This window comes from Rana temporaria, chromosome 4 (assembly GCF_905171775.1).
Source record: "Rana temporaria chromosome 4, aRanTem1.1, whole genome shotgun sequence".
In the NCBI taxonomy this organism is placed as follows: domain Eukaryota; kingdom Metazoa; phylum Chordata; class Amphibia; order Anura; family Ranidae; genus Rana; species Rana temporaria.
The window spans coordinates 360,883,604-360,911,250 of record NC_053492.1 but is presented as its reverse complement, the minus strand read 5'-3'; the positions used below and the strand labels follow the sequence as shown (position 1 = coordinate 360,911,250).

The 27,647-nt window shown below is 39.9% G+C and overlaps 1 protein-coding gene across 1 annotated transcript in view; it reads left to right on the top strand.

The window, feature by feature from the left end:
• The window catches only part of SYNE1 (spectrin repeat containing nuclear envelope protein 1), a 595,717-nt gene that overhangs the window by 116,972 nt on the left and 451,098 nt on the right, over positions 1-27,647 (top strand). Inside the window, exons 16-21 of the mRNA XM_040350885.1 lie at positions 7,049-7,213; positions 10,264-10,416; positions 13,481-13,624; positions 14,256-14,429; positions 17,747-17,905; positions 26,945-27,109. Coding sequence (XP_040206819.1) covers positions 7,049-7,213; positions 10,264-10,416; positions 13,481-13,624; positions 14,256-14,429; positions 17,747-17,905; positions 26,945-27,109 — 960 coding nt within the window. The remainder of the gene's footprint in view (positions 1-7,048; positions 7,214-10,263; positions 10,417-13,480; positions 13,625-14,255; positions 14,430-17,746; positions 17,906-26,944; positions 27,110-27,647) is intronic.

Below are 27,647 nucleotides of genomic sequence, written 5' to 3'. Positions count from 1 at the left end.
TGGAGCTGTTCCCCCAGTTTGAACCGTATGTATGCAGCACTGCAGCATTGCCAATAAACCGCTTAAGAGACAATATCACACACTATTATGGGTCTTTTGTCTCTTACGCGGTTCTGTTCTGTTCTGACTGCTGATTACCATCCGGTGTACATAAAGGCTTCTGGTGAGAGATGTTTGGATACCCCTCCAGGGGATCTTTGACTCCAAACAAGCACTTTGTGACCCCCTGAGTAAGGGTGGTCATTGACTTTCTGGTAAGCCTTTTGTTTCAACTATGGTGATAGGTGACACGCTGCCAAGCATCTGACCAACGCTGTCCACTTCTTATGGGATCTCCTCCACTGAATACTAGTTTACAAGAACTTTATTTTTTATCAGATCTTTTCCATTTGTAAATCAGCCATACATTAACTTTTTTATTTATTTGTTTACTTTGTCATTAAATTTTGCACATCTTGCACATTTGTTTAGCGCATGTTTCTACCTTATAGTATGTTATATGCTATATTGTATATTTTGTATTATTGCAAAGATTACCAGAAATAATTGTATATGATTGTTCAGTGTGTACAGTGGTATCAAAATCCAGAGAATAAACAATAGATAGTAAAGAAAGTGTAAGGGACTTTTAAGGTATTGGAAAAAGTCATAAAGTAGATACAGGGGTTAATTTATTTAAACTGGAGAGTGCAAACTCTGGTGCAGCTCTCCATAGAAACCAATCATCTTCCAGGTTTTTTTGTCAAAGCTTAATTGAACGAGCTGAAGTTAGAAGCTGATTGGTTACCATGTACACCTGCACCAGATTTTGCACTCTCCAGTTTTAGTAAATCAACCCCACTGCATGGCAGATCCAGAGTATTGTCTCAGGAGGAGCAAAATTAACAAAAAAGTTCCCTCTCTGCTACAGCTTTCTGGGCCCCTCTAATAAACTGGGGCCCGAGGAAAGGTAATACATCTGCAATCAATAATCTGGGAGCCATAGGGAAGCATATATATATATATATATATATATATATATATATATATATATATATATATATATATATATATATAATGCCTGCACACTTAACCCCCCTGGCGGTATTCCTGAGTCTGGCTCGGGGTGGAATTTCAGAACCAAAAGCGGTAACCCCGAGCCAGACTTGGAATCGACTTGCAGCCTCCATAGGCAGGGATGACTTACCTTGTCTCTGGATCCTGCGATGCCTCTCCGCTGTGTGATCGAGCGGTGTCCTCACTCGATTCACACAGTGCCTGTGTGCCGCCGAGCTCCGTTCCCTGCAACGTTACGACGCACGGGGACGGAGATCGGCACCAAATTCAAAAAAGTAAATAAACGTATTACATACAGTATACTGTAATCTTATAGATTACAGTACTGTATGTAAAAAATACACACCCCCTTTGTCCCTAGTGGTCTGCCCAGTGTCCTGCATGTACCTTTATATAATAAAAACTGTTCTTTCTGCCTGGAAACTGGAGATTGTCCATAGCAACCAAAAAGTGTCCCATTATGTCAAAGGCGGTTTTAGACCAGCTAGAAAACAGTGATAATAAATTATAATCACTTGCAGAATTGAGCGATAGCGATTTGTGGGAAATTCTTCATCAAAAAATAAAGGTAATGACAGCGACAATTCTGCAACTGAGCAAATTTCAGTGTTTTTTATTTGATTACATTATTGAATATGTTTTATTATAATTATAATATTATTTGTAATAATTATTTATAGTTATTTATTATATTATAATTTATGATTTTGTTTTTCAAATTTTATTATACCCGGGATGTCTACTAGACTCTTGTTTGGACAGATTTAAGTGAGTTATTCCTAAGAATTGCAGGCCTACAATGTAAAACGCCAAATTTCCATGCAAAATAGTGGTACCGCCTTCAGCACCTTAAATCTGAAATAATCATACCGCCAGGGAGGTTAATAAAACTTAAAGCTGCCGGACACCATGTCAAATTAATGGGACCCGGGCCCCCTACAGGAGGACTGGTGGTACCTCCTCATCGGCTGCCCTGTATATATATATATATATATATATATATATATATATATATATATATATATATATATACACACACACACACATATACTGTATTTATATATACTGTATATACAGTACAGACCAAAAGTTTGGACACACCTTCTCATTCAAAGAGTTTTCTTTATTTTCATGACTATGAAAATTGTAGATTCACACTGAAGGCATCAAAACTATGAATTAACACATGTGGAATTATACTGTACATAACAAAAAAGTGTGAAACAACTGAAAATATATATTCATATACTAGGTTCTTCAAAGCAGCCACCTTTTGCAGCAGACACATCTCTAGAACTGTTAAGAGGAGACTGTGTGAATCAGGCCTTCATGGTAGAATATCTGCTAGGAAACTGCTGCTAAAGAAAGGCAACAATCAGAAGAGACTTGTTTGGGCTAAAGAACACAAGGAATGGACATTAGACCAGTGGAAATCTGTGCTTTGGTCTGATGAGTCCAAACTTGAGATCTTTGGTTCCAACCCCCATGTCTTTGTGCGAAGCAGAAAAGGTGAACGGATGGACTCTACATGCCTGGTTCCCACCATGAAGCATGGAGGAGGAGGTGTGATGGTGTGGGGGTGCTTTGCTGGTGACACTGTTGGGGATTTATTCAAAATTGAAGGCATACTGAACCAGCATGGCTACCACAGCATCTTGCAGCCGCATGCTATTCCATCCGGTTTGCATTTAGTTGGACCATCATTTATTTTTCAACAGGACAATGACCCCAAACACACCTCCAGGCTGTGTAAGGGCTATTTGACCAAGAAGGAAAAGTAATGGGGTGCTGCGCTAGGTGACTACCTCTTGAAGCTTATCAAGAGAATGCCAAGAGTGTGCCAAGGTGGCTACTTTGAAGAACCTAGAATATGAAATATATTTTCAGTTGTTTCACACTTTTTTGTTATGTATAATTCCACATGTGTTAATTCATAGTGTTGATGCCTTCAGTGTGAATCTACAATTTTCATAGTCATGAAAATAAAGAAAACTCTTTGAATGAGAAGGTGTGTCCAAACTTTTGGTCTGTACTGTATATATATATATATTTTGTGTGTGTTTGTATTTGTCGTATATTTAGTACTGGCTTGGTAAATGCAGTGCAGTGTTCAAATAAATCATATATACACTTTAAATGCAGGACACATCACTCACATTGTGTAAAAGAGAGATGTTGACCAAACCAAAGCATGCCTTTATTACACAAATTGTCTTTTTTGACAAGCAGGAAGGCTAGCATAGTGGCACTTACTTTGTCAGCGATCCAGGCCCTGGTGTCTGTGGCTGCAGAGACACCTTTCCCGACATAAGGCCGAAGAGGTCTCCTCCAGATCCTCCCCCATCACAGTCAGCTGGCACCTAATATCCTGCCCCCTGGCTTTGACGGACTGGCGCTGAACTGAATAGGAGGCCAGATGACTACAGAGCCGAGCACGGAAAGGCCGGTTAAGCAGCGCCGGCCCAAGGAGCAGCTGCCTTGGGAGTGGGAAGTGGGCCCAACCAAGCAGATGCCTAGGGAGTCAAGACCCAGATCGGTAATATAAAAGTTGATTTTTTTTGAACATTCATAAAATTGTAGATGATTTAACCCTTTTTAACCCTATTATGACTCAGACATAATAAAATCTCTTAAGAGCTACACCACCCTGCTCATATTCCCTATGTGTTCTATCTATTATTCTGAATAATGATAGCACCATTTTCTAAGTACATTCATAGCATAATTGCAGCATTATTGGAGATAGATGAGTAATCGGCTTTATGCATTTTGCTGAATATTTCCAACTTCTTTAGGAGTTAATGGTGGGTAAACAATTGATATGATAAAAAAAAAAAAACATCCATATGGCATTGCCATGCTTGGGATCACAAACACCTGCAGGATAACAATGAGGCTGCAGCTTTGCTTAAAGTTACTGGAAGACCCTAAAAGGTAGTAATATACAAATTTCCACATACTGACTTTTGTTTGAAGTGTTCTGCTGGGTGTTTATTTCCAGTGGACTATATGGGGCAGATTACACATTCTTTATACATATATCATATGGGGTAGATTCCACATTCTTTATACATATATCTGTGAGGTTGTTTTCTCGTGTGATCCCTGGCAATGCCTCCTCTTTTTCATGCCTTGTAAACAATAATTTCTACATGATTGCATATGGATGATTTTTATTAGTTCTATTGTTTACCCACCATTAACTCCTGGAGAAGCTGGAAATATTCAATGAGTTACACAGAGCTGATTGCTCATCTTTCTCCAATAATGTTGTAATTATGCTATATATATATATATATATATATATATATATGTTCTTTTAGAAGATGGTTTTCATATTATTCAGAACAAGAGACAGACAGTGTGGGGATTATGAGCATGGTGGTATAGTTCTTATGAGGTTTTATTATGTCTGAGTCTTGTTGTATCAGGCTCAATTCTGTGCACAATTCTATGACTGTTCACATGCATGAAAATTATAAACTTTTATGATACTGTATGTACTTTATAATGAAAACACATCCACGCTTAGGTGTAAGTCGCTTGCCTATACCAGTGTTAATATTAAATAAAGACTCCTAAATAAAGAAAATCAGATAAGGTAGTGCTTTTAAAATGGATTGCTGAATTTCATGCCTGATATGAATACTAAGCAGTAATGAAACAAATCTACGTGCAATAGATCAACGTCTCAAACTTAAATAAATGTTCTGTATATAACATGAATGTGTCCATAACTATTGTGCACAAGTCCACAAGAAATAAAGTGCTAATAAAATAAAGTGCATATGCAAAGTCTCTGCACTTCTTCAATAAGTATAAAGGGGCAGATCCACAGAGCAAGTACGCCGGCGTATCTACTGATACGCCGGCGTACTTTCATATTTCCCACGTTGTATCTTTATTTTGAATCCTCAAACCAAGATACGACGGCTTCTGGGTTCGATCCGACAGGCGTACGGCTTCGTACGCCTTCGGATCGTAGGTGCAATACTTCGGTGCCCGCTGGGTGGAGTTTTCAGGTCCATTACCTCTGGTGAGTGTGTTGCAGCATTGAGGAGAGCACTGGGACCACCTTTATTTCATGTTCTGTAGTCCTATCCTAAAAATTTTAATGGAATTATTTTAGATTAAGTCTGTTACTGACCTGTTAATCTTTGTTCTATGGTGGTATCACACAGGACATATTTATCATGTTCTGTGGATCTATTTAGGGATATTAGTTGACTCTAACATTCTGGATAGCCTAACTGCATTCACTTGTATTATTGCCATGGAAACATAGACTTACCAACAATGAAACTAGTGAGTTAATTGTAGAACTGTTAGGTTTTCCATTGTACTTTAATTTTATTAAAAGATTGTACTACCCCCACACTGAAATATCAAGCAATGAAAAGCCCAGTAAAATAGAACAATTTTGCAGTGGGAAGTGTAAATATCATTCAGCCCCATACCTCTTTTTCACTGATTTCAAATTCAAATTCCAGGTACGGGTTGGCCAATGTACTTAACTAAACCTAATGTATCACTAATTGTGTAACAGATATGATGCTTATGATGCAGTCTGTTAACAACATTAATCGAAAAACATAGTTGCGCTAAAAATTGTGACAGATAAATGAAACAGCGATACTGCAAACAGAAAGTAATGTAAAAACCAATTTACACGGTGCACTGCTAATCTACAAAGTGAAGTGTGAGTTCCAAAGGAAAACAACTCAACTAATAAATTTGCTGCATACCAGCTCCTTAGACCTCCTATTACAGAAGGTCTATCTCGCTTAGCTCTTCATTGGAGGAATAAGGCCCTTATTCCTCCAATGAAATCAAGTTCTTGATTGCATCCATAAATTCCCCAAAGTATTGACAGAATCTGGATTTCTGAAGTCCCAACTCCACTTGAGGATTGTACAGTATTTAAATGGCAGCTTTCCTTGTTCCTGAAATGTTGATTTTACTGCAGAGGCATTTCACTGTAAAACATTGATCTAGAAATCATTAAAACCATATTTTAACTGTCAAGTGTGAACACTAGCACAGTACTGTGATTTGATAAGGGTTGGATAAGAGCCAAACAATGTATGAGTATATTAGTATATATTATGCTGTTTTATCTAAAATGATAGATGCACTGGAAGCTTGTTGCACTTATTCAGATTTACACCATCATTGAGAATACTCCATACCCCTATCTGTTTTCCTCTTCAGTGTTCACTTACCTATCCTATTTCCTATCAGCAGTGCCTGCACACCCTCAACATTGCACCGTCCTGGCTCACGTACCCTATGTTGCTCTTTTCTCTTTTCCAGTGTGGAACTCCCTCTATTACACACTCACATCGACCAGATTTTAATCCTTCCTATCTTTTGTGTTTATTTCTCCTTCCTTTTACAGCATTAACAGCACACACACACACAGCATAAACATATCCAAAGCACTCGGGTCCATACAGTCAAAGCAAGTGGGGTTAGAAGAGTATATATGGGTCATATAAAAAGTTTTTAACAATATGGTGATAATCAGTTCTCATAAACATGAAGGTTGTTAGCAATTGTTACACAATGCATTAGCAACTCACAGAAGACTGTAGAAAGATGATGTCATAGACAGGTATCATGTCGCAGGCATGAATATGGAGTTACGGATGTGGGGCTTTGGAAAAATAAAGAGTGACAATGTAATAGTATGACGACTGTATTCATATAGTAATCTTTGATTTGCTAGCATTGTCATATTATTGGAGCTTATCTGTTGCAGGCCATATGGATATGTTAAATTATCATTGTTGCATGAGCAAACAGGTTCTAATGTTGGTAGTTCATTAGGCACCATATCAAAAAAAAATGTGTGACTCTGATGAATGATAATGTTGTACTGTCACCCTCATGTTTGCATAATCTTACCAGTTGCATTTGTTTCAAAAATGTCCTAATTTAAAACCATATTTTTTAATCTCCTTAACACATTCATTTCTCTGCCCTGCTTTAGGAGTTTTTTCGCCATTTGCCTCACGTGATCCAGCAGCACACAACAATGAACGACTCTGGCAATTTCCTGATTGAAACTTCTGACGACACAGTGTCTAAAGACATCAAGCAACAACTTCTATTGCTGAATGGTCGTTGGAGAGACTTGTTCATGGAAGTTAAGCATGTATGTTGATATCAGTGAATTCTATATATTTTCTTAAAGGGTCAGTTCACCCAAAACGAATACTTAATTTTTTGGTAAATACTTTACCAGGAGGATGAGAAGATAATTTAAGTTAGAATAACTAATATATGATTTTTGGGTGGCTTGACCCTTAAAAGTAGAATTCCAGGATATTCCAGAATATACCTAACTAATCTTACAAAATGTCTCCTCCACACTCCTAACAACTATTCTGATCTAACCTGTGTATATTTAACCATTTTCAGGTGCTCTGGTCTGATAATGTGATTGCCCTGTGTCAACCAGCACCAGCTGCAGGGGAGAGGAGAGAGTGCTTAACAGTTGGCAATGCCTGGGAGCAGTGACGTAACCCATAGGCTTACTATGGCCCATCGGTTGTTGGCACACCCTCCTCTTCCCTGCAGCCTCCACTGGCTGACATGCTGGCTGAGTTGAATTACTTGACCTGACCAGAGAAGTCTGAAAATAGGTAAGTATACATACACAGATTAGTTAGCATAGGTGTTAGGAGGAAGGGGGGGCATTTTTAAGTTAGTGAGGTACATCCCAGAATTCTACTTTATTGTTCAATTGGCATTTTTCCTTTTTATTGACCGTTCAGATTCATAGTAGATTTGGAAATGTTTGAAAAGTAACATTGGTGTTCTTAAGGCAGTACACATAGTTGTTTTCAGAATACTGTTATAAATACTTTAATTAAACTGCTAATGATGTCTAAGGCCTCGTACACACGACCAAATTCCTTGTCAGGCTTGTCGAGAATCTTGTCAAGCTTTCTTTGCGTACACACTGTCAAGACAAAATCTCGTCGTTCTCAAACGCGGTGATGTACAACACATACAACGGCACTATAAAGGGGAAGTTTGATACCACTGGCACAACCCTTGGGGCTGCTTTTGCTAATCTCATGTTACTGCGTGTTAAGAAAAAGTTTGGTAAGAGACGATTCGCGCTTTTCAGTCTGTTACAGCGTGACGAATGTGCTATCTTCATTACGAACGCTACATTTACCGAAGGTGCGCTCCCGTCTCATACTGTGGGCCAGATCCACGTAGACCGGGCGCAACTTAACTTTCCCGATTTAAGTTACACCGCCGCAATTTTTCCAAGTTAGTGCCCGATCCACAAAGCACTTACCTGGAAATTTGCTGTGGTGTAACTTAAATCCGTCCGGCGCAAGGCGGGCCCAATCGAATGGGGCGAGTCCCATTTAAATTAGGCGCGCTCCCACGCCGGACGTACTGCGCATGCCCTGTCGGGTAAATTACCCAACGTGCATTGCGCTAACTGACGTCGCACCGACGTCATTTGCTTAGACGTTAACGTAAATGGCGTCCAGCGCCATTTACGGACGTCTTACGCAAATGACGTTGATGTTTAAATTTCGACGCGGGAACGATGGCCATACTTAACATGGCTTAGGAGAACTAGGGCTCAGCCCTAGTTTTACGCGGGGTAACCCGACGGAAACTACGTAGATTTAGATCGACGGGCCGTTCGGGACGTTTGGGGATCGCCATAAGTCTTCATTTGCATATTCTATGCCGGCCGCAATGGCCTTGCCACCTAGCGGCCGGCCTAGAATTGCATCCTTAAGATCTGACAGTGTAATTCAATTACACCTGTCGGATCTTAGGGCTAGCTATGTGTAACTGATTCTATGAATCAGTCGCATAGTTAGAAACAGAGATACGTACGGCGTATCAGTAGATACGCCGTCGTATCTCGTTTGTGGATCTGGCCCTTTATTCTGAACATGCGCAGGATTCTAAGCATACACACAAACGTGTTTCTTGTCGTAAACCAGCCCGACGAGAAACACGACGAGGAAATTGAGACTCCCGACGTGAAAAAAGAGAACTTGTTCTCTTTTTTTCTCGTCGAGATCCAGAACATGTGTGTTCTTTGCAACATCACGGAATGAAAATTAAGCAAAAGAAGCTTGAGAAAACAAAATGTATGCAGCCACCAGACCACGGACTAGTAAGCTGCAATATATAATGGGGCAGATCCACAGAGCGAGTACGCCGGCGTACTTTCAAATTACCTGCGTCGTATCTTTAGTTTGAATCCTCAAACCAAGATACGACGGCATCTGGGTTAGATCCGACAGGCGTACAGCTTCGTACGCCTTCGGATCATAGATGCAATACTTCGGCGTCCGCTGGGTGGAGTTTGCGTCGTTTTCCGCGTCGGGTATGCAAATTAGCTATTTCCAACGATCCACGAACGTACGCGCGGCCGTCGCATTCTTTTACGTCGTCTCTAGTCGGCTTTTTCCAGCGTATAGTTAAAGCTGGTGTTTTGCAGCGTATAGTTAGATTTGCCATGTTAAGTATGGCCGTCGTTCCCGTGTTTAATTTGAATTTTTTTTTTGCGTAAGTCGTCCGTGAATCGGGATGGACGTAATTCACGTCTATGTTAAAAAAAATTACGTCGTAGTGATGTCATTTAGCGCAATGCACGGCGGGAAATTTCAGGACGGCGCATGCGCAGTTCATTCGGCGCGGGGACGCGCTTCATTTAAATGAAACACGCCCCCTAATCTCAGATTTGAATTCCGCCGCAAGAGATAGACTACGCCGCCGTAACTTATGGCGCAAAATCTTTAAGGATTCGATTTAAAGCCAGGTAAGGTACGGCGGCGTAGCGTATCTCTGATACGCTGCGCGGGTGCAGATCTCTGTGGATCTGCCCCAAAGTTTTTTGGTTTTGCCTTTATATACACTTTAACCAAAGTCCTACTTGTAAACATGGTTTAATTTTTGTTTTTCTTGCAATCAGTTTTAGCTGAGTGCAGGGTGGAACCTCATTGGCTTTAAATGGTTTACCACAAATGAATATTTACTAGAAGTTAGCACTTTTTAGGCTGCAATAAGTAGCTAGTTAGAGCTGGTGTTTCCACTACATTGTTAAATAATGTTGTTTTTGTGCATTTCATATTTGTATTGTATGCATCTTTGTAAAAAATGTATATAGCCCTGTGTGTTCTTAAAAATAATCGAATGCTTTGCTGTCTATTTCTGTAGTATGCTAGAGAAGATGATTTTGAGCGGGCAAAGAAGGAATATGCAGAGGGTTTGATAGCACTGGCAGCATTTGCAGAAGGAGGCAATGAAAGAATTTCCATCCCGCTGGAAGTGTCCTTTCTAAATGTCAAGATGTTTGTTCAAGATTTAGAGGCATGTTATGTTTTTTTTTTATCTTTAAATGTTGTTTTTCTTTCCTTTTTTTGTGATGTAGTGAATGTAGTACAGTGGAACCTCGGATTGCGAGTAACGCGGTTAACGAGCGTTTCGCAATACGAGCACTGTATTTTAAAAAATCGTGACTCGGTTTGCGAGTGTTGTCTCGCAACACGTGCATGATTCAGGCCAAAGCAGTGTGCAGTAATGCCTTTGGCCTGAGGTGGTGGTGGGCCGGAGCCGAGCAGAGCTGAACGTTGCCAATCACAGCCGATCTGCGTTGTTTGGAAATTAACGCAAAGGCCCGAGGACAGCGCGGCTGACCTCGGCAAATATCGGGTAGGAAGTCTTTCCGAGGTTTTCCGAGGTCAGCCGAAGCGTCCGCAGGCCTTTTCGCCCGTTTCTGAGGCTCTCCGGCGCCCCCGCCTCTGGCTGCATGCGGTATTGCATCCCATTGAAGTCAATGCGGAACAAATTATTTTCGTTTCCATTCACTTCAATGGGGAAACTCGCTTTGATTTGCGAGCACTTTGGATTACAAGCATTCTCCTGGAACGGATTATGCTTGTAATCCGAGCTTCCACTGCACTGTGTATCATCTAAACTCTGTGAAAATTAGCTCTGTAAGGAGGAGAGGGGGTTAATGAATGTTTATATAGCAGTATACCCATCTTTTTTCTTGAAAATGTAATCAAATGCTTTTTGAAGTTATCAGGCAGTTTTTAGTTTAAAGTAGTTTAATATTTTACCTGTAATACCTCCAAAACAAAGAGAAGCTAAAGCTGAATAAAAGCCTCTCAAAAGCTGGAGGTGCTGTAAGCAGGCTTTGAAGACTTCTATGGAGGCTTTGAAGATGCTTTGAAGTACCATGAAAGCAACATGGGGTATCATTTTTCAAGTAATGGAAAGCAAACGCAATGTGTGGACAGGACTGTAAGCTAACCATTTTATTTAGTAAACGGGCTTTGATTGGCATTTAGAGTGTTTAAAAAAAGCATGTCCAATGCCACATTTTGAAGCAATTGTAAACAAGCCCTACCTTCCTGACAAATCTAAAGCCTCGTACACACGACCGAGGAACTCGACGGGCGAAACACATCGTTTTCCTCGTCGAGTTTCTTGTTAGGCTGTCGTGGAACTCGACAAGGCAAGTTTCTCCATTCCCGTCGAGGAAAAAGAAGACATGCTCTCTTTTTGGCTCGACGGGATCCTCGACAGTTTCCTCGTCGAAAAATGTACACACGACCGGTTTCCTCGAGAAAAAAAAATCCCAGCAAGTTTCTTGCTGGTTTTTGCCGAGAAACTCGGTCGTGTGTACGAGGCCTGACTCTCACTAAGGCGGGCCATACACTTGTACACATACACACAGTAATGGGCAGGCTGAATGTAGTTGAGCTTCCCCTGCCCTCCCCACTGGGAGAAGAAAATAGCTGATTCACCTGTCAGCACTGCCTGTGTTGATGGTGGAATCGTGCACATTTTTTCCTGCAACCTATGGAAAGAAATTTGCACTGTGTATGGCATGCCTAAGGTAAATTTCATTCTTTCTTTAAATACTCATCTCTTGGGCCAAGATCTTCTGAACACCAATTGTTTATGCACCAGGATCCTGTTTAAAACTTTTTTTCCTGAAATGCAGATTTTTTTTTTTTTCAGTAGATGAAAGAAAAAAAAGGATAACAGGTAGCACTAATTAGCTTTTAGAGCCCAATATTTGTTCCAGCCCTAGAATTATCAATTACAAGGCAAACTTGAAATACACTGTTCCCAAAACTATACTTGGGTCACTCTTCCACAAGGCCAGTTGTAGAACACCAGCAGAGGCTCGACCTCTGCCCCATACACACTGCAAAAATCCAAAAATGGAAGCCAGGTGCAGTCTGAGAGATTCAAACACTGACCTCCTCAACTGATGCATTTCACACACTGGCCTGGGCTTAGTTGTAGACTCTATGGGCCAGATTCACGTATTTCCGCGTAACTTAGCCGCGGCGTAACGTATCCCATTTACGTTACACCGCCGCAAGTTTACAGTGTAAGTGCCTAATTCACAAAGCACTTACCTGTAAACTTGCGACAGCGTAGCGTAAATCCGCTTGGTGCAAGCCCGCCTAATTCAAATGGGGCGGGCACCATTTAAATTAGGCGCGTTCCCGCGCCGAACGTACTGCGCATGCTCCGTCCGTAAAATTACCCGACGTGCATTGCGCTAAATGACGTTGCAAGGACGTCATTGGTTTAGACGTTAACGTAAATGGCGTCCAGCGCCATTCACAGACGACTTACGCAAACGACGTGAAATTAAAAATTTCGACGCGGGAACGACGGCCAGACTTAACATGGGTTACACCACCTAGAGGACATGCTTAGTTTTACGCGACGCATCTCTACGGAAACAACGTAAATTTAGATCGACGGGCAAAGCGGACGTTCGTGAATCGGCGTAACTAGTCATTTGCATATTCTACGCCGACCGCAATGGGATTGCCACCTAGCGGCCTGCCTAGAATTGCAGCCTAAGATCCGACGGTGTAACACAGTTACACCTGTCGGATCTTAGGGCTATCTATGCGTAACTGATTCTATGAATCAGGCGCATAGATACGACAATCGTATCTCAGAGATACGACGGCGTATCAGGAGATACGCTGTTGTACCTCTTTTGTGAATCTGGCCCTATGTTCTTTCTGTCGGTATTGATAAAGAGTGTCAATGTTTAAATTTTTTTTTAAGTGAAGCCAGCTTTCTTCTTTGCTAGGCCAAGGTTTGGTGGGTTTTATGGGGGAAGGGGTCACAAAATGGTGCTTCCTTCTCTGAAAAACACAAGCCCTAGCCACATATCTGCAATGTCTGCAAGAAGTACCGTAACTGCATGTAGTGGGACTGAAGTTTCAATGTCTACATAGATATAAATTCACATAACAGCAGTTGCTTTAGATATTTTTTGTGTTATTTGTATCATATGTATTTGGGAAAGGACAGTCAGTTCTAGTCATGTGCTTAGTTGAGATTTTCCAGAAAAAAAACTAACCATTTTGCAATTATTTTCTATTTATCACAGGATATTAAACAGAAAATGCCAATCATAGAAGCCCAGTATAAATCAGTGACAAGGATGGCTCAGCTTCTTACAAAGGAATCTCCACCATCCGAAGCCAATGAGATGTTGGCAGCTGTAGCAAGAATCAAGGACCAACTAAATCGAGTAAATTCATTTGACAGTCATATTATTCTACGCATACATATACAGTCCTTTACCACCACATTCTATGATTTCCAACTGATATTTACTTGGAGATGCCTTAAAATATGTTTTTTCTTAGTTACAAATGCTGCTTTCTATCTCTTACTCCAAAGCTCCATGCTGGCAGAGCTGAGTATTAGTCACAAGTGTCCGTGTAATGCCCTGTACACACCATCGGAATTTCCGTCGGGATAAACTCCAACTGATTTTTCTGACGGAATTCCGTTGAAGCTGTCTTGCATACACACTGTCACACCAAATTCCGTACAAAACGCGGTGACATACAACACTACGAAGAGCAAAAAAAAAAAATTAAGTTCAATGCTTGCAATTTTTACTTGTCCTCATATCTCTTTCTGTGGCTTGTGGATGTCATTTACTTTATTGACAAGATTGTCTTGTAGTGTATTTTTTTAATTTGACTTAAATATTGGCACATACTTTAGAAATTTGGCATTGTAAAGATATAACTGCTGTAAATTAGCCATTTTGAAATGCTGAAAACATAAAAAACTTGGTTTTGGTGTTTTCAAGTCATTTACTATTCCATATGAAGAACAGTATAACGTTTCTTTTTTATTATTGTTCTCAGATAAGGGAGAGATATCCTCCACTATTGTATGAATCGCAACAACTCCTTATGCCACTTGGAGAGTTCGAGAATCACATGACCATTTTTTATGAGACTCTCGAGAAACTAACTGGAATTATCTCAATGTCAGACATGGAGTTACAATCAACCTCAGTTCTTAAACAGAAGCAGCGGGTATGTATCATACGGTAGTATATTCTACTGCTATATACTACAATATATAATGCAACAATCAGGTCAGTTCACAAAAGCACAATGTTTGCATCATCATAGGCTATTTTCTTTTTTTCAATTGAAAAAAAAAGCCATATTTGGCAGTAGATATGCTTTAAATTACAAATGGTAAGTGATATAATATAATTTATCTAATTTATCTTAGTGAACTGAGACCAAAGAATTGTGTATCTAGGCATCCATTATGCCTTCTCTGTGTGCAGTGGCAAACAAATCAAATACATTTATATTTTTATTCTATGTATCAGCCTAGGTTCATACTGACTGCGGGAATCAAATTGTGCGAATTCAGCTGAATTTGCATGATTTCATTCCCGCATGTCAGTCCCAACATCAGGGGCGATTTCATACACATTTGTGTGGGTAAGTGCAGTAATTGCCGCTGATTTGGCATGCAAAATGACATGTCTAATCGTATGCCAAATTGCATCAGTGTAAACCAGGGCTCAATGTCTGTAAGGGTTTTTTATTTTTTTTAACATCAATTATTTACTAACCCAGAGTAGAAAGCTATGATAATAAAGCGGCAGTCACTCCTAGCAAACAATCATGTATGATATTGCTGTGGTCAGATCACCATCACTAAAATTTGCTCCACCAGTTTAAGCTCTATGGGCCAGATTCACATATAAGTGCGGCGGCGTAACGTATCGTCTATACGTTACACCGCCGCAAGTTTTCAGCGCAAGTGCCTGATTCACCAAGCACTTGCGTGTAAACTTACGGCGGTGTAACGTAAAGGCGTCTAGCGCAAGCCCGCCTAATTCAAATGGGGCGTGTACCATTTAAATTAGGCGCGCTCCCGCGCCGGACGTACAGCGCATGCTCCGTTTTGAAATTCCCGCCGTGCTTTGCGCGAAGTGACGTCATTTTTTGAACGGCGACGTGCGTAACGTACTTTCGTATTCCCGGACGTCTTACGAAAAAAAAGAAAAACTTGAATTTCGACCCGGGAACGACGGCCATACTTTAACATGGCTCGTCTAAAGTTAAGCCATGTTAAAGCAGGCTTAACTTTGCGACGGGAAAAAACGACTAGCGACGACGTAACGAACCCCAAAAACTTTCTTGGATCGCCGTAAAAGCTCATTTGCATACCCAACGCTGGAAAACGACGCAAACTCCACCCAGCGGTGGCCGAAGTATTGCATCCTAAGATCCGACGGTGTAAGTCAATTACACCTGTCGGATCTTAGGGCTATCTATGCGTAACTGATTCTATGAATCAGCCGCATAGATACTCTCAGAGATACGACGGCGTATCAGGAGATACGCCGTCGTATCTCTTCTGTGAATCTGGCCCTATATGTCTGCAGTTCATAGATAGTCCAACCAGTTCTGGGCTGGTAAATATTTAACAGTATTTGTGATTAGTGTTGGGGGAACGGTTCGGCCCGAACATTAGTTCAGGCCGAACATTGGCTGTTCGGCCCATTCGTCCATCACCCGAATTTGCGGTGTGTTTGGCAGGTGTTCGCCCTTCAATGCACTGCACTCTGCACAGTGCATTTTGCGCCCTGATTGGGCAAAGCTTTGCCCAATCAGGGTGCAGTATAAGCTGGTTGTTAAGGAGTGGGACGGGAAGCTGCCCGTGGCGTCCTTAAGAATCGATGAGTCATCAGCTGCTAATGGGTTTCCCCGCTGACAGCTGAATAAAAACAATTTTTTTGGTTGAAAAAAAAGATGCCAACATTTTTTTTAAAAAGCCTCAACATGCTTTGGGGGTGGGGAGGGGGTCTCTCCTGCCTATCCTACATATCCTGTATTAAAATGATCTGTGTACTTATCCTTTTTTTCAGTCTGTTCTGGTCCAGTCACGTGATCCTGCAAATTCAGCTCCCCTGTGTTAGAGAGCACTAAGTTGACAATGCTTGCGAATGCCCCGACCAGTGATGACACCCATAACCCAGCTGTTGTCGGTGTTCTCCATTTTTTCCTGCAGCAGCTGCTTACTGACACAGGGACGCCAGAGATTCTGGATCACGTGATTGTCCTGGGCTGGGTTAAAAATAGGTAAGTAAATAGATCTTTTTATACAGAGTATAGAGGATAGGTAGGTTGGGGGATTTTTAAGTACAGTTAGTATTAGCCGTATTCTCCATGTCTATCATCCAATCATGTGCAATACAAATTCAAGCTTTTTTAACTATACATAACTATACACGGGTATACACGGGTATTGAATGGAAGCACATGTTCACTTTGCCCAGTTTGCCTAATGAAATTTCACTTTGCTAAATTAATTTATTTTATACCTTTAGTAAAACAAAGGAAAGCACAAAACACACTCTGCACATTTATAAAGCCTTTTGACTTTTTTGGCTCATTGTAAAGTCACTAGGCTGTCTCTCCTCGAATCACAGGACTCTCTCTCCTGTTTTAAGCAGAGAGAACTCTGGCTCTACACACGATCATATTGATTGTTTTATACATTTTTTAGTAGGATGGGCCTAGGTGTGCATAGCAGAGAGCAGACAGAGATTTACGCTTACTGTTGTAAACAAGCACCTTGGTCTCTCTTATGGTCTTACCCAAACCAGGTCGAGTACATATTAAGTTCAAGAAGATTAGTGAAACTACCAGGCTACTAACATTTTTAGAAAAAGATTGGCAGCCCCAGTATTCCTATGATTTAAAACAATGCAGGTAGTTTAAAATATAACCACATTTGACAGTTTATTTAGAGCTGGCCATAGATGGTTCTAATCTCAGCCAGTTCAGCAGGGACCAGCTGAGATTCGACCCAACTATGGGCAGGCTGATTGTACTCAAGTCGATCCATAGATCAAATTGGATACAACTGGCAAGTCGGATTTCTACCCACTAGGAATAATCATTATGTTCTCCCGGCCAGTACAGCTCCCGAGCCCACCCAGGAGAGAAAATCACATAATCTATGGACTGCCTACGTCAAGTCCTATCACAGGTCCCTTATTTGCATCTCACAACAAGTCTTACCACCCTACCATACCCACGGCTCCATCCCTGAGGAAGGGGGAGGCTTTTCCCCTAAAACATTAGCTTCACCTGATTCTCTGAATCAATACAATTTTCAATTGGACCTCTGAATGTCATGAACTTTTGTACTGGGTGTCCTTAATTAGCAACCCTACAGTGTTCTTATGAGATAGTTTTAAAATAAAAGCATTCATGATAACTGTCTAAAATAGAATTCTAGCATAGTTGTATTAATTGAAGGTTTACATAAAGCATTGCAGGATGACAGCATGAATATGTATTTTATTTTCATATTGTAGGAGCTAATAACATATCAAGAAAGTTGTAAAAAAGCCTTGGTCATCATTGAGAAGAATGGCCAAGCTGTAAACAAAGCACTGACAATCAGCAAATCGATGCACCATTTTGACCGATCTTCTCTGCAGAAGAAAATAACAGATGCTCAGTCCGCTTTTCAGGTGATTTTTGGTTGATGACTTCATTTCTGACTCCTTCAACTGTCACTTTGCAGATTCTTACTCTTTTTTTTTTCCTACTGGTTTTTCCACCTCTGAGTACTTTTTAATCCTCGGCCTCCTGTGTTCTACACAAGTTATCAGGAATACGTATAAGACACAGTGCAGAATGTAAAGCAATAAGGGAATTTTCATATTTGTGGGAACCTGAATAAGCTGTGCTTACCATTAAAGATTTTTTTCTACAAACTTTGTGTGCCTCTTTTCAATGTATCTCTTCCTTTATTTTAATCATAACCTGTGAAATTTGGAGCATCATATAACTGTAAACATAATAGTCAACAGATTTTTCCCCATATCTGCAAGCAAAAATTTATTAAAAACCAAAAAAAGTAATTATATTATAATTGTGTACACTATGCAAAATACAAATTAGTTTTTTTTAGATATATGTCTATGACAAATTGATTCCTACTGGAAAGGAAATGTACTTTCTCCTAGGGATCTGTTTAACAAGTATTTGCAGTTAAAGTTAAAACTTTTTTAATGTTTTGGATAGAATGGAGAACAATTAGAACACCTGTCATTTTATTGTTTTTCATCCCCCCATAAGTTAGATTTATCCTCTCTATAAGTCCTTTTTACCATTAGCACCAAGAGTGAAAGTAAAACAAAGTCCTATTTGGGTTGCCAGCAGAGTAGGTAAAGAAGAGAAATTTTCCAATGGAGACACGGGTGCTTGTAACCCGGATGACAACTAGAGATATTGTCACATTGGAGGGATTTCACTTCTTGTTTTGGCCATGGGACTGGAAGTGATTGAACCCCCCCCCCCCCCCTGAGACACAGATGGCAAAAACACTGACAGAGTCATAACCCTCCCTTACTTTATGCAAAATGAGAAAAAAATGTTGTGCCTTTATCTCTACTTTATCTCTACTTGGATAACTCATCAATAGTGGCTCTTGGCTTATTCTGGAACGTATATCTCCTTACTGGGTGCAGAGCTATATGAAAGAAAATCCTTTGTATTGTACAAAGCAGCTCCATCTTATTTATACATTTATTCTTGAGTCCTAAATTACCAAAGATACTCACTTATTTCCAAGCATCTGTACAATTTCTACATTTTTGTTAGGGCTAACACATTTTTTTCTTATCCTCGAAATCAATAACACATTTACTGCATATTATGTCAGTGTGAAAGGTATAGTAGGGGGCGCTAGATATGTGGCACTAAATTATAGGTGCTAACAATTGAATTTTGGACCATGTGACATGGCAAATATTGAGAATAAAAGTATAAACAAGGTGTCTTTTAAAAGTTCATAAATCTTCAGTGAAAAAAACTTGATGAATCAAATCAAAAATGTGCCAAAAGTCCTTTACCACATGACAATGTGCTCAAATGAAAAACCTGTTCAACAGATAACCAGATAATTAAAAAGAAGGTCTGGGAATGCTCAGATTGAAGAATCCAGGAGCAAATCGGCTGGGGATGAATGAGGAAACTTCTGGACTATAATATTCTCTCTACCATGGTTGCCCATAGGGGATGAAAGACCAGAGGGGAACCAATAGCTGATACTGCTTTATTTAAAAAAAAATGTAAAACATACAGACGCTGCCTGATGAAGTAGTAATACGAAACGTACGTCGAGGCGCTTTTCGGTCACATCACGTCACATCCGATTTGTCTCCCAGTGGCAGTGGAACGCATACCGATCTCACAGCGTGAGCTGAGCGGTATGCCAGTACCAGTATCAGCATTTGTGCGAGACATCCCTAGTGCCGGGACAAGGCACTAAACAATGTAAGCAGGCATTTGTATGTTTTAACATTTTTCTTTATAAATCAGTATCACGCTATTGGTTCCTGGTTATCTGGTGAGCAGGTTTTTCATTTGAGCACATTGGGTGTGATTTGGATATCTTGTCATGTGGTGAAGGACTTTTGGCACATTTTTGATTTGATTCATCAAGTTTTTTTCACTGAAGATTTATGGATTTTTAAAAGATACTTTGTTTATACTTTTATTCTCAATATTTGTCATTTCACTTTATTCCATGACACATGGTCCAAAATGGTGTTGTTAGCACATATAATTTAGTGTCACATATCTTGTCTACTGTATTTGGTGAGCAGCTATATAGTTACCGGTATTTATTCTATTTGTATTGGTGCAAAGTTTTTTACTTTTCATATTATGTCAGTGGTCATCTCTTCTCCTTTTTTCTGTCATATTTCTACAATTCTTTCACATTACCCCGATAGCTCCGACAGCGAACAGCTTAGTAGATGAAATTACCACCTAACTAGTGTGTTCCTTCGCAATGAAAAAAAACACATATGAGCCTAATGCACATCATTTTGTTGATGGGAAATATAATCCTGGGTTAATATATTTGTTTCTTAGAAATGGATACTGCCTTGAACAAATATAAATGGAATCTATATATAAACGTGAATCAAATGAAAAAAAAAAAAGTTTTATATATTTAGTGGTGGGAATGTTTTTAATTTCAACAATGGAACAAAAATCATTCTAACCCCATATACAGAATAAAAACATTTATTAGTAAAATACAGACAAGACCCATTTATATATGGACACTATTACCTGCAAATAGGCAAATAAATCACAACAGGGCTATACCTTGTAGTAATCATGAGGTTTTGTGATTACCATTAATTAACAAAGAAACTGATTTTTAAATAATCTTTAAAGTAAGTATATATTTGTTGAAATATCATAGTAAATAATAAGTGGTCAGAGATGTTCTGTCTGTGTCACTTAACCTTTTCACTCATCTATAGCATACAACACTTACTTGTTCTGATCATTCACACAATAAGTTAACTGTCCATTTACTAAAAAAAATTTAATAAAATATAGGATTTTTATGCTAGCACTAAATTAGTTAAACCACATTTATTACCTGTAGGTACAGTTGTATTTGATAGAAATATAGAAATATTTTAATAATCTGAATATATTTACAAAAAACATTACTTCCAACAATGATTTTTTTTTTAGCCATCAATGGGAGTGACAATAAAAATATACTATGTGGTAAACCGGTATTGCATCAAACCTGATTTACCCGTAAAGTATAAAAGTAATTCTCCAATAGCTTAAATCTTCAATTCTAAGTGAGGTTCAGTGTGATGTATCATTTTCACTGGGCAAACTAGACTACAACATTTCTCTTGAATTCCGAGCTATCTTTAACATATTTTTCACTTACTCCTTTTCATAAAAAAAAAAAAAATTGAACTGGAAATATCACACTATTTCCATACGATTTTCTATCTTTACCTTTTTCTAGTCAGATATCAGTTTGGTCATCTGCCCAGAAGAATCCAGCTCTTAGATGACTTAATGAGACATGCAGACATGACTTTTACTGAGACATGCAGTTCTCTAAGCCAGTTGTGGGCAGCTAGATATGATATTGGGGGCCTCAAATAAAGTCTCATAAGCCCTACATAATTAAGAAAATTAGTACTGTACCAATGAAGGGTCGGTATGGCTTTGAATCAACCACAATTACTTTTTCAAGCTAAAAAATAATGAACTATTTAATGAGTGCCTGTAGAATTGGCATGCCATTATCATCAAGAGATATTCATCACACTGAAGTATTTACAAATTTCGTGGAATCCAAGATTCTAGATTTTCTAGGTTTATGTTATTTATTATGTTTTATGTGCTGTTTTGGTGGGTTTTATGACGCTTTTTTTTTTAAGTGAAATCATTTTACTTTAACAATCCCTAATGCTGTGTTCTGCACTGTGTCTCATACGTTGTTTTAATTTGGCAGTTGTTCTTCATGTCTTACGCCATCATTTAAATGTTACAAAGCACTGATTGCAGGCGAGCAGGAAAAACCTTTATACTTTTGTCTATTTGTTGCTAAATTTGTTACTTTGTCTCCTCCGTAATATATTTAGCTAACCAATTAGTGCTGAATGAATCAGCTACATTCTGAGTAACTGAATTCAGCTGTTTCTAACTGGACCCAATTTTGTCCTTTGGAAACAAGAGAAGTCTTAAACATGAATCAAGTGATAGGTTTGTAATTAGCATGTATTTCCTCCCTTGAGATAATTTGGGATCAATAAAGAGGTACCTAAAAAGAAGAAAAAGGCGTAAGAAGAGGAAAACAGACTACCGTATATACTCGAGTATAAGCCGACCCGAGTATAAGCCGAGGCCCTAATTTTACCACAAAAAACTGGGAAAATGTATTGACTCAAGTATAAGCCTAGGGTAATAATGCAGCAGCTACTGTAAGCGGAAAAGAGGGTCAACAATACCCATTTGCAGCTTCACTGTGCCCATTCTCCCTGTGCCCATTGCAGCCTCACTGTGCCTATTCTCTATGTGCCCATTGTAGCCTTACTGTGCCCATTCTCACTGTGCCCATTGCAGCCTCATTGTACCTGTATTTTTGACAGGCTGTGGGCATCCATTTGTCGTGGCTTCCTCCTGGTCCCATTCGTTCCGTGATAGTCAGTGTACCTGTCGGTTCGCGGGTGTCCATTTTTAAAAAGTCGCGGCTTCCTCCTGGTCCGTGATAGGCGTTTGACACTGTGTTCGGCTACCGCCTATCACGTAGGTCCTCGCATCCTTGGACTCAGTTTCCCAGCAGACACTGTGTTCAGTGTTCCGCCAATCACAGACCTTCTTTCATCCTCGGACAAGAGGACGTCCATGATAGGTGGAACACTGAACACAGTGTCTGCTGGGAAAGTCCGAGGATGAGAGGACCTCTGTGATAGGCGGTAGCAGAACACAGTGTCAAACGCCTATCACGGACCAGGGGGAAGCCGCGACTTTTGAAGAATGGACACCCGCGAACCGACAGGTACACTGACTTGCGTATAAGCCGAGGGGGCTATCTTCAGCCCTAAAAAAAGGGCTTAAAAACTCAGCTTAAGTGAACCAACAATGCACTAGCTTAAAGGAACCTATTTAGAAATTAAAAAAACAAACCTTTACAACCCCTTTAATTGAACAAGCTAAAGTTAGAAACTGATTGGATACCATGCACAGTTGCACCAGATTCTGAGTGCTCCAGTTTTAGTAAACCTTCCCCAATGTCTTGTTCTGCACTGTGGCTCTATGTGGGGGCTTTGCTTTCTCATTTCAAAGTTGCCCCTTGATGGCTAGTGGTCCTAAGACCAATGGAGGAATGCTTTAGCAGTAGCAAAAGTGCAGAAAGCACAGATTGCTCAATCAACTTGGGTACAAACAGCCTGCCGGATATTATATGCGATTATTTCCAGTGGTCATTATAGCTGCTAGCAATAATCACAGTGTTCTCCCAGCCGGGATAGGTTCCCCCGCCAGGAGGATACAATGGTTTCCTAGGAGGGATACCCCTGCCAACACTGTCTGTGTGGATGGGGGAATAGAGTGAATGTCTTTCCTGCAAACCGTGGTTTCAGGAAAGACATTTGCTCAGTCTTTGGGCGGCCTCTGTACAGTTGTTAACAACTAAAAGCAGGGAAGCTTATCAGAAAATAGATCCTGATAGGAAATGTTTTCCTGCACATTTTATATTTCCAAGAGATAGCACACTCAAGCTGGATTTGTGGTTCTCGGTTATCATGGTCTAATTTATTGGTAATAAAGCACAGTTAAAGCTTTCTCAGAAACACTTTTATGCTATGCTATTAGCATGCAATAATGTGCCCATTGTGTTTAAAATATGTTCACTTCAGAAACCTTTTGGTTTATTTAATAACAGTTCAAAGCAAGCACATTGTTATTCATAGTAAGCAGGAGTCAGCAGCTATGATGGAGCATTCTAGTGAAAGCTGCATTACAATTGGTTATGCATGGTTACTGTAAATCCCTTTGCTTTATGCCTGGATATTAAGTATGACCAGTCTAACACAATTGCCTGTGGCCCAGTCACGCAACTGAAAGTAAAAAAAAAAAACAGCTTTAAAGATAAGTGCATTTGCCCAGGGTGTACTCTGTTTCATTACTGCTTGTCACGGTCCTGTGTCGTGTTTAAAATGTGCAATGTTCCTGGCATCTTCTGTCATGTGACAAAAGACAATGTCATTGAAAATAATGGCTTTCCGAAGTACACGTGCCAACCTGTAGATTGGCATGTCCATTGTTCTGCATGAATTGCAACATTTTAGAAGATGCAGGGGGCTCTGGTCTGGAATAGACAAGTCAGTGTGAAGATGAATTTGTCTGGGTCTGAGGTCTGTATTCACATCAGGAAAGTTGTTGAGCAGTAACCAGGGCAAAACACGTGGAATCTTTTCGGAAAATACAGCTATATTCCTGGTGGAGTTTCATATTTGTTGTCTCCTGTTCTTGCCACCATTGCACGGTGGACTAGGGGTTTCTTTAGCACTCCCACCATTTAACAGTCCTGGACATAACAGTAGTCCCTGCACTACGCAGAAATGTGAAATGCGGGGAAGAATCAGCAAGTGCGAGTAATGCGGTTTTAGGGCCCTTTCACATGTCCAATTATCTGTGGCTTTTTGTTGCATTTTAAAACAATCTGCCCAATAAAAGATCCATATTCTTGAATTTTCTTAATCTATGTTCTTGAATTTTCTTAAAGAGGAAGCTTCAGAATAGCAAAGATGTTTTTATTACAAATTAGGCTGCTCACATAATTTGTAATAAAACCATCTTTGCTATTCTGAAGCTTCCCTCCAACCGCTTATTTTATTTATATATACTGTGATTCTGTACTTGCCAAATATGCTGCAGAAATCTGTCTGCACTGAGTCTGGCTGCAACCATTTTAACTGTGGGCAGCTGAAGCTTCTGCCTGTTCACTTCCTGGATTTACACAGACACACAGAGGCACACCTCCAGCTCTGCAGCCCTGCAGCTCTCATTAGCCCTCCTAGGGCCTATCCCCCTGCCTTCCAGGCAAACTCTCACGAGAGTGAAAGAGAGAACTGTGCGTGATGTCATAAGTTTAGGCTAATGACCAGACACGAAATCGCAAGGGGGCTATATAAGGTATTTACTGGCAGAAAAAAAAATGTTTTACTATCCAAAGTTAAAACAACAAGGGCAGAATATTTCATAGAAGGAAAGTTGAAAAATGACTGAAGGTCCACACTGATGCGATTTGACATGCAATTTTACATGTCAAATCGCATGTCAAAACGGCGGCATTTGCCGACAACGGCACCATCCTAATCGGTGCGACGACGCTTCTGCAGCACTGCACTGATTTCAAAAAGTAGTTTCTGTACTACTTTTTGCGATTTTGGCCCTCGATTTACATTGACATCTGTGCAGAAACCTGCACAGATTTATCTGAATCGCGGCCAAAATCGGGACTGACAAGTGGGAGTGAAGTCGTGCGAGTTCAGCAGAACTCGCGTGGCTTCATTCCCACAGCCCAGTGTGAACCTAGGCTAAGTAATACACGAACACACATGAATTTAAGATGTACAAAAATTTTGTTAATCACATTTTAATAGTCCATACATAAATGAATAGGCATATAACCAGATGACTAAATCTCCATAGGCGTAGGAAGGCCCTTTTATGCAACAGGACAGTCATCCAACCTGGCTGTCCTTTTCTGTCTAATTTCTATGACAGACAATTCTGGTTGAAGAGTTGAGGGAATGTAGTGTTTTTAACTTTTTAGATTAAAAACTTTTTCCAGTTGCTAGTGTTTACCTTGAGATAAACTGGTGCCAGCAGTGCTTGGAACATTTAAACTATGTCTGCCCCCCCCCCCCCTGAAGACTCCTGGGATGTATAGGATAATTTGGCAAGTGAAGAAACCAGAAAGTAACTAAAGAAATGTAAAATAAAAAAAGTTTAAAACAAGTATATGATATACTTTTCTATCTAATTACTAATGATATTAGCATGAGGATTAAAAATGATCAATGTTGATTGGTAGGGTGAAGTTCCACTGTAAGTCAAACTCCAGCCATTGTATTTAGTTGTGGGTAGTGTATAGAAATGTTCACTTGTCTGTCTAGATATTTTTGCCTGTTGCCACTTCGAAGAGTTTTCAAGGGGCAATCAGCTGTCAGGCCCCGTACACACGTCCGGGAAACTCGACGAGCAAAACACATCGTTTTGCTCGTCGAGTTCCTTGTGAAGCCGCCGAGGATCTCGGCGAGCCAAGTTTCCCTATTGACTAACGAGGAATAGAATAGAGTTCCTCGTTGGCTTCCTCGGCCAAAAGTGTACACACGACCGCGTTTCTCAGCAGAATACGGCTCCGATCGAGTTTCTGGCTGAATTCTGCCAAGAAACTCGGTCGTGTGTACGGGGCATCACTGAGACAAGTAGGCACAGACATTTATAAAAATATTGTCAGAAGTTCTAATCCTTCTCCACTAAAAATGTGTTATTGATTTTGTCTGTGAACTTGTTGAATTGATTTCCCATCACTTCATCAGAGGCTGTAACCTTCCCGCATCATATTCAAGATGAAATACATTTTGGCTGACGTTGTGCATTAATAAATCTGGCCATTTGCTCTCTTAGTCAAATTCCTAATGCAAGCTTATAGTGGGGCAAAAAAGTATTTAGTCAATTTAGACAATTACAGGCCTCTCTCATCTTTTTAAGTGGGAGAACTTGCACAATTTGTTGGCTGACTAAATACTTTTTTGCCCCACTGTATATGCATCAATTTTTTTGGTTCATTTTTTTTTTCAGTCCAATATTGATGTTTGTCTGCTCTTGTAGTTCATTTTTTGAGTCAAATTCTTTGTTTTCAATGTGTTGAAACCCAAGGGAAAAAAAACATCAATATTGTAGAACATCCCAGTCTATCAGAATCTGAGATTTGAGTGGAACTGACAAATGGAAGGATCAAACTGAGAAAAAAAAATAATACTTAAAATCTCATACACCTATTTTAATTATAGTTCTAGGAGGGTCTTAAAACTTGGTATTTTTTCATAACTTGTCCACATTCAAAAGTAAAAAATTATTTATTATGCCACTGATATTCTACTTTCCACCAGCCATATATATATAAAATATGCATGTGCCATTTTTCTTTTTAAATTAAGACCATGGTAAAGAAAATTTCGGAGTGGAAAAAAACGATAGAGTCTAATAGCAGCCTGATGAAGAAGTTTGAAGAGTCCAGAGCGGAACTTGAAAAGGTCTTGAAAACAGCAGAAATATATTTAAAAGAGAAGGGAAACCCAGAGGAATTACTAAAGAAGCACACAGTAAGTAGCTTTTGCTATATGATGATTTTTGTGACTTGAGGTTCCTCTAGCCCTCCCATTTAGGTGTTATTCCACGTACACACGACCGTTTTTAATGTCATGGAAAAAAACGATGTTTTTCTCGACGTGATTCTTGTCAAGCCTGCCTTGCATACACACGATCGTGATACAAAAATGCTCGAGCAAAGCGCGGTGACGTACAACACGTATGACGGCACTATAAAAGGAAAGTTCCATTCGAATGGCGCCACCCTTTGGGCTGATTATGCAAATTTCCCTTCTCATAAATTGCTTCTGAGCATGCATGTTTTTTTTCCCCGTCGTGCAAAAATACAGCAGGTTCTAAATTTTTAATGCCCATTTTTCTCGTCATGAAAAATGCTCTGGAGCCCACACACAACCGTTTTTAATGACCAATTTAAAAAATGGCATTTCTCTCCTCATGAAAAATGGTCATGTGTACGCGGCATTAGGAATTGCAGACAACCACTTAAGTTGGAAAGGTGAACTCTTGTAGTTGTTTTCTCCTGAAAATCCA